General features: G+C 47.9%; 1 protein-coding gene across 1 annotated transcript; it reads right to left on the reverse strand.

Moving 5' to 3' along the window:
• Positions 1–3001: 3001 nt before the first annotated feature.
• Positions 3002–7734, reverse strand: LOC136524716 (extensin-like). Its single transcript, XM_066517979.1, has 3 exons — positions 7408–7734; positions 3418–4207; positions 3002–3099 (listed from the first exon to the last, which is right to left on the reverse strand). Exons 1-3 carry the CDS (start codon positions 7732–7734, stop codon positions 3002–3004), a joined length of 1215 nt encoding a protein of 404 aa, XP_066374076.1.
• Positions 7735–8592: the final 858 nt, after the last annotated feature.

Here is an 8592-nt window from a genome sequence, read left to right on the forward strand (position 1 = left end):
AAAGAAAAAAGAGAAAAACAAAAGGCTCAAGGCAAAGGTGAAAATTGTAGAAGCCATTTTGTTTTAGTGATCGAGACACTTAGCGAGTGTGATCACATTTAGGATCGATAGTCGTACTATTAAGAGGGGTGAAACTCGTATCGAAATGCGGTTATCAAAGTGCCACTAGATGCTCTAACTCATTGCATATGCATTTAGGATCTAGTGGAGTGCTAACACCCTTGAAAATGTTTGTGAAAATATGCTAACACATATGCACAAGGTGATACACTTGGTGGTTGGCATATTTGATCAAGGGTGGTGAAGTTTACGTGCAAGGGTAAGTAACTCCACCGATGAAGTGTCCGCCCGTAGAGTGCGGACAGTCCGACGGTGCCACCGGCGCCCTTGACAGAAAAGACGGAGGTCACTGGTGAAAGCTCTAGTTTGGTTTTGGTGAATTGATGAAACCCTAAGTGCTAACCTAGTTTATCAAGTGATCATGAGATAGGTAGCACACTTCAAGTGGAAAAGCTATTGAAGATCATAATATGACAATGGTGATGGCATGACAATGATCAAGGGCTTAAACTTGAAAAGAAGAAAGAGAAAAACAAAAAGCTCAAGGCAAAGATATAACTTGTAGGAGCTATTTTATTTTAGTGATCAAGACACTTAGAGAGTGTGATCATATTTAGGTTTGATAGCCGTACTATTAAAAGGGGTGAAACTCATATCGGAATGTAGTTATCAAAGTGCCACTAGATGCTCTAACTCATTGCATATGCATTTAGAATCTAGTGGAGTGCTAACACCCTTGAAAATGTTTGTGAAAATATGCTAAGACATGTGCACAAGGTGATACACTTGGTGGTTGGCACATTTGAGCAAGGGTGGAGAAGTTTAGGTGCAAGGGTAAGTAGCTCCACTAGCGGAGTATCCGCCCATAGAGTGCGGACAGTCCAACGGTGCCACCGGCACCCTAGACAGAAAAGACGAAGGTCACTGGAAGTGACCGGACGCTGGCCTTGGTTGGACCGGCGCGTCCGATCAGATGTATCAGTGAAGACGCTGGCGTCGGTCAAATGATCGAACGCTGGGTCGCTCTGTGACCAGATGCTGGCAGGGTGTGTCCGGTCAATGCTGACGTACGCTGACGTGAGGCACACAGAGGAGACATCGTCTGATCGGGCGCTGATAGGGTCCGGTCAAGCATGACCGGACGAGTCCGGTAGGCAAAATTCGTGTTTGGAACCTTACTAGAAACGATCGGACGCTGAGGTCCAGCGTCCGGTCACTTTCTAACTGATGCGTCCGGTCAACTGATGACCGTTGAGATCAGATGACTCCTGTTGAACGCAGTGTGACACGTGGCTAACATCGAGCGACCGGACGCTGGGTCCTAAGTTCGATCAATCTGACTGGAGCGTCCGGTCGGCCCGTGTTCAGTGCATTGAGTAGCCCAACGGCCCTATTTCATGGGGGCTTCTATTTAAGCCCCATGGCTGGCTCAAGCTCACTCTCTTGGCCATTTGCATTGACTTAGCAACCTTGTGAGCTTAGCCAAAGCCCTCCCACTCATCTCCATCATTGATTCATCATCTTTGTGGGATTGGGAGAGAATCTAAGTGCATTGCTTGAGTGATTGCATCTAAAGGCACTTGGTTTTCGTGTTTTGCTGCGGATTTCGCTTGTTGCTCTTGGTGGTTGCCACCACTTAGATGGCTTGGTGCAGCGGTGGAGGATTGGCATGAGTTGGTGATTGTTCGTGGCCATCTCCGGTGATTGTGAGGGGAGTTGTACCTTCCCCGGCGGAGTGTCGAAAGGTAACTCTAGTAAATTGCTCGTGTCATTGAGTTACCTCACTTGTGGGTAGGTTCTTGCGGTGTCCAATCATGTGTATGAGGTTTGTGAAACACCTCTTAGCTACCGAACCACCAAGTGTTGGTCGACACAACGGGGACGTAGCGTGTTGGCAAGCACGTGAACCTCGGGAGAAAATCGGTTGTCTCTTGCTTTTGGTATTCTCCCGGTGATTGATTTAGTATTCATCTTGTGATTAGTTCACTCCTCTACACAGCGGTATAATCAACCTACTCACTCATTTATATTCTTGCAAACTAGTTGTGGCAAGCTCTTTAGTGTAATTAGAATTGAGAGCTTGATTTGTTATCTTAAATTCATCTAGTGGAGCTCTTTAAAGTAGCAAATTTGAGAGCTCTTAGTGAGTAGTAACATTGCAAATTGTGTGACTAGTAATTATTGCAACTAGAATTGTTGGATAGGTGGCTTGCAACCCTTGTAGAGCTAGAGCAAGTTTGTATTTCGTTATTTGTTATACTAATCAAATTGCTCTAGTTGATTTGTAGATTTTTAAATAGGCTATTCACCCCCCTCTAGCCATATTAGGACCTTTCAGCTGCAGAGACACAAAACAAGGCAATGTCCTTTAGCAGCCTTTCCAAATGCACTGTTCAAGAAAGCATCGGTCTTGTTCATCCATTCCGTGGTGTAATCACTCTGACTTCTCCAGCCCATGTACATCCACTGATGGTCATCCATCCTCTAACATATGTATCAGCGAGTAATGTAACCATCAATTGCATCTACATGGTGTTCCTACTATCTAATAGGTGAGGATAGGTCCTAATCCCACCTGCGGATGCGTAGATGAGGTTAGTTTCCATGCTCTACTCATATCCAAGATAGAATTTTGGTAGCACCTCCCAGCTGTTCTCCAGATACACGTCCTGCCAAGAAGAGTGCGTATCCGAAGAACAACAGGGAGGTGATGCTGAAACTTTGTCTTGAACCGGAGTAGACCATAGAAACTAACCCATCTATGCATCCGCGGGCTGTCCAAAAAACGTGGACAATCTGAAATAGATACGGTCATAGATATGCAAAGATCTGCATACCTCCAACTATATCTCTTTCGAACGGGAGACACCTAATTGGGTTACGCGATCTATGACCATGATACGAAAAGAGGGGTTATACCTAGGGTGGCGGCGGAGTCAGGCTAGCGGGGCCGTGGTGGGTCGATGCAATGGCGAGGCGACGCGGTGCAGGCAGACCGGTATGGCGACGGGAACTCTGACTCGGCTCCGACGGGCTCTTCTGTACAAAAAATAGAACAAAATAATGTCATTTAAAAAAAATTCGGCAGAACCTCCCCTGCACGGTGAGGTTTCCAAAACCTGCAAAAAACAACGGCACAATGGCCGACAAGCACATATGTCTCAAGAGAAGCCATGTAGTTTGGATATCAATCCATGCAGAAGAATATATCCATGTAGTACCACTACTTCTACTACTACTTCCACTATTGCTGCTACTACTACCACTAGTTCTACTACTACTACCACTATCACTACTACCACGACTAATACTACTACAACTATCACTACCACGACAACAACAAGAGAGAGGGCATACCTGACGGGCGCTGGGAGTAGGGGTGGGCGGCGTCGGGGTCCAGGTCGGGGTCACTGGAGTCGGGAACGGGGTTGGGAACGGCCGGCGTCGGGGCGGGCGGTCCACGGGGCGTGGCCGGACGGAGGCGTGGCGGTGGCGGCCGGGGGGCAGGGCCGGCGTGGGCGAGCCGGCCACGCTCGGCCACACATGGGCGCGGGGCAGGGGCCGGCGCGCGGCATAGGGAGGGGCTGGGGCGGGCGGCCCGGTGGCTGGCGGGCGCGGGGGCGGCCGTGGGCGCGGCGCACAGGGAGGGGAGGGCGGAACGCGGCGGGCAGTCGTTGGCGGGCAGGCGTGGGTGGGCACGCGGCGCGGGGACGTTGGCGGCCGGCGGGCGGGTGCGCGGCGTGCGGGCGGCAGGCGGGTGCGCGACGGGTGGGTGGGCGGGCGCGTGGTGGGCGGGCGGCCGGGTACGCGGCGGGCTGGCGGGAGGGCGCGCGACGGGCGGGCGAGCGAGGGCGGCGCGCGGCGGGCGAGGGCGGCGCGCGGTGGCCGTGGGCGGGCGCACGGTGGGCGGGTGCGGCGCACGGGGAGGGGCAGGCCGGCGTTGGCGGGCGGGCGTAGGAGGGCGCGCGGCGTGGGGACGGCCAGGTCTGTCTGTGTGGGGACTGCCCGACCGAATTCGCCTAAGTGCCCCCACCCGCCCTTTGCCGAGCGCCGGATCAGGGAGGCACTCGGCAAAGGAGGCAGCTTTGCCGAGTGCCCCGATCCGGTCGTCGACATAGTTTTTTTTAAATCGCTTTGCCAAGTGCCCCTGGGAAGGCACTCGGCAAAGAGGAAATTTTAAAAAAAAATCAAAAATCCTCTTTGCCGAGTGTCATGCCCCGGCACTCAGCAAAGTTTTTTTTTTATTTTGGCCTCCAAATTTTTTGTGCAGCCCTTTTAAAGTACCAGGAACTACTCGTTAGAATTTGGAGATTTTATGTGGCTTTTTTATGTCCTGGTTTGTAAGCATCGTACGTGACAACATGCACGAAATCTTCTAAAATTTTTATCATAGCCTCCACATACGATATCACGACATCTCAACAAGTTTCATGATTTTCGAACTTCGTTTGCTTTTTATAGAATTTTAAAACACTTTGCACGCACGTTCACGGTCATATTTCGTAAACAAGATGCCCGAAATTTTGGGTCCGTTCCTGGATATGGCCTCACACTACACTCAGTAACTTGACTATCATTTTTTGAATCATTAAATTCCATTATTCGCACCACATGCAGTTCAAATTTGCATAATCCAAAAAAAATCAAGTAAACGAAATAAAGTAACAAAATATATCAAAAAGCCACAAAAAAATCTCCAAATTCTAACGAGGAGTTCCGGGTACTTTAAATGGGCCGCACAAAAAATTTAGAGGCCAAAATCAAAAAAAAAAACTTTGCCGGGTGCCGGGGCATGGCACTCGGCAAAGGGGGTCTTTGCCGAGTGCCCTGACACTCGACAAAGAGGGTTTTGTAATTTTTTTAATTCCTCTCTTTGCCGAGTGCCGACTCATGGGGCACTCGGCAAAGCCATTTTCAAGGAAAAACAAATCTTTGCCAAGTGCCGTGTCAGGGGCACTCGGATTTTAAAAAAAAAATATTATTTTTTAATTCCTTTCTTTGCCGAGTGCCAACTCATGGGACGCTCGGCAAAGCCATTTTCAAAAAAAATATTAAATCTTTGCCGAGCGCCGTGGCACTCGGCAAAGTATTTTCCAAAAAAAAAATCTTTGCCGACTGCCTAATAGCAGGCACTCGGCAAAGAAGGACGTGGCCGAACACCGTTACACGGGTCAGCCTATGCCGAGTGTCGCGCTTTGCCGAGAACCTGACACTCGACAAAGAAGTCCTTTACCGAGTGACCTTCTTTGCTGAGTGCAATTATTTGCCGAGTGTGGCACTCGGCAAATAAGATCTTTGCCGAGTGCTCGATTTTTGACACTCGGCAAAGGCCCTATTTCTAGTAGTGACTGCTTGACGAAATTGTATGTTTTCCTGGGGAATCTGATCAGATTGAGACTGATATAATGTTGATATTCTTTACATTAACATGCAGTTCAGTATAAACATTAGGTAATTATGAACGATTTTCTAATGATACATTAATTTTCAGGACAGCAAAAAGTTCACCAACAATTCAGAATATTGCTAGAATCTGACAGGCAGTGAAACTCTTCCTGAGTTTTTGAGGAATGATTTTGTTCGCCTTCTCAATAGCATTGGCAAGAAGATGCTTCACTCTGATGACTTTAAGCTTCCAGCGAATAAGGAAATTGGTTTTGATGGCGCACCCTTATTTGACACATACGCCAAAGAGTATGGTCCTGTTGATTTTTGCAATTGATAAGGAAGGTCTCCAAATGAATGGTCGTGATGTCTTACATTTTCTAATAAAGCAATTGGCTGAAGTGTCACTAAGCAGTGTCAAGTATGTTCTGTCCCAAGTTGTAGCTGCTTTCATTCCATATCTGGAACTGGAAAGGTGCATAGGATGTCCTTCCTTGAACCTAGGTAAAATTGTTGAAATCCTAGAAGAACTTGTTGTGAAAAAACAATTGCTTGCTAAAGCAACATATACGTGAACTACCACTGTTGCCTAGCATACCATCTTTATCGGGAGTAAACAAGGTAATACGGGATGCTAGAGGGCTAATGACACTGCAAGATCATCTGAAGGATGCTGTCAATGGTCTTAATCATGAAAGCTTAAATGTGAGGTACATGGTAGCTTGTGAGCTGAGTAAACTATTCAATGCCAGAAGGGAGGATGTGACTGCTCTTATCATTGGTGAAGATATTGCTGATTTGGATGTAATAAGCTCTTTAGTTATGTCTTTACTTAAAGGATGGCAATCAAGGACTGTTGTTGGCCAGAGACTGAAACTAGTTTGTGCAGACTGTCTTGGACTCTTGGTGCACTTGGCGCTGTTGGTCCTGCTAAGTTAAAGGTAATTTCTTGTGAGCGCTTTAAGATAGAATGTTCAGATGATGATCTGATATTTGAGTGGATCCACAAGCATCCTGCAAGGGCATTCAGAGCTGCTGCTGACTCTATAGTGCAAGCTACCTTGGCGATCCAGGAGTTACTAAAATTGGCAGGTTGCCAGTCTTCACCTAGTGAAGAATTTGTTGTGAGATGATCTACAGGGGTCAGAATTTGTGGCACCGATTCTCAAACTATGTCAAGGAAATAATTGCCCCATGCTTAACCTCGAGGTTTCATCTTCCTAACACAACTGATTCTGCTCTAGCCGGTCCAATATACCGCCCGACAATGTCTTTTAGAAGGTGGATATACTACTGGATTAGAAAGTTGACATCACATGCAACTGGATCCTGTTCTAGTATTTTTAGTGCAATGCCGTGGAATTCTTCGGCATGACATACCAACGGCAATCTATCTCTTACCATATTTGGTCTTAAATGTTGTCTGTACTCCAGAGGCTCGTCAGAGCATTACTGGGGAAATTCTGTGTGCTCTCAATGCCGCTTCTTCTGCAAATAGTGGGGCTGCTGTTCATGAAATTGCAGGGGGGGGCAGAGTGAGGTCTGTATTCAAGCCATCTTCACTTTACTTTTTTTTTTGATAAGTCGACGGAGGGGAGAGGATCCCCACCTGATTCATTGAATTAAGTAGCCCTTGGGCTAGATGAGTTCAAAATAAAGTACATGCAGGTGTGCGCCAAGCACAAATTCAAACACAAACACATGCTCTATTTGTTACATTGCGTTTGCAATCAAATTGCACCAAACTTCGACGATATCTTGATCCTTCTGAGACATTCTTGCTTTCCACAAAAAGGCCTCCGATTTGCATGCTGCGAGTGCGCCTGACAGTGTGGTGTGCTCATTTCTGAAGACCAAGTTATTCCACCATTTCCAAATGTGCCAACAGCAAAAGATTAGGAAAGTGTTAAAAGTGTTTGCCGGATATTGGTCAGGGCGCCGTATGGCCATGAGAGCATTCACCTGCCATTCTCTTGAAGTATCAATCCCCATTGCATCCCAGAACTGCTGAGCGGAGCTGCAGCCGAAGATGACATGTGCTGGGGATTCGTCCTCTTCATGGCAGATGTCACAGATAGCACTGTCCACTATGTTTTTCTTGATCAAGTTTGTTTTGCACTGGATGCGGCCTTGAGCAAGCAGCCAGGCGAAGAATTTGACGCGCGCGGGGGGTGGGGGCGGGGGGGGCTTGTTTTTCCAGACGAACTGACTCCATTCATCTGGGCTAGAGTCTGCCGTCTTCAGTGCGTTGTAAATGGCTGCAGTATCTAGACCACCATCGTGCTTCATCAGTGGACTGCACCTTTTATCCCTGGAGTCTGTTAGTGTCGCTCGTGCTAGCACTTCTTGGATGTGACCCAGTTGCTCATCCGCTTCCATCGACAATCGTGGCACAAGGAATTGTTGCAGACCTTCTCTGAATACTTGCGCCACCGTCAATTCAGTGCTTGAGATTTATCAAAAAAAAAAATCAGTGCTTGAGCAGTGGCTGTGTAGCTCTGGGTATAATTCGGCCATTGAGTCATCGCCATCCCAGACATCGTACCAGAAGGATGTGGCTGTACCATCTCCAAGCCGAACCGTGGTGATGGCTCAGTAAACAGGCAATAAGGAACGCAGGGTGTCCCAATGGTGCCCGTGGAGATTGCCGGTGAGGGAGGCGATGCAGGCATTCGCCCGAATCCAGGTGGCCCATGAAGACGCTTCATTCTGGTGCAGCTTATGGATAAGCTTAAGCAGGAGATAGGTGTTTTGTACACTCAGGTCCTTCAGACCCAGCCCGCTGTGCTTGTTCCAAAAAAGGATGGGCAGAGTCGATCTCGGATTTCAGGCCCATAAGCTTAATTCACTCCTTCGCGAAGATCATTGCAAAGGTCTTGGCAATGGGTCTGGCGCCTCACATGAATAGTTTGATCTCCAAGAGCCAAAGCGCCTTCATTAAAAGAAGAAGCATCCATGACAACTTCATGTCGGTTCGATGTGCTGTGCGTCGATTCCATAGATCCAAGACACCAGCCCTGTTTTTCAAGCTAGACATAACAAAGGCCTTTGACTCAGTCCATTGAGAGTATCTACTCGCCCTGATGAGTAAGCTCGGTTTCCCCCCAAAATAGAGTGGGTGGCTGCACTGCTATCAACATCATCTTC

The sequence above is a fragment of the Miscanthus floridulus genome, chromosome 18 (assembly GCF_019320115.1).
Source record: "Miscanthus floridulus cultivar M001 chromosome 18, ASM1932011v1, whole genome shotgun sequence".
In the NCBI taxonomy this organism is placed as follows: Eukaryota; Viridiplantae; Streptophyta; class Magnoliopsida; order Poales; family Poaceae; genus Miscanthus; species Miscanthus floridulus.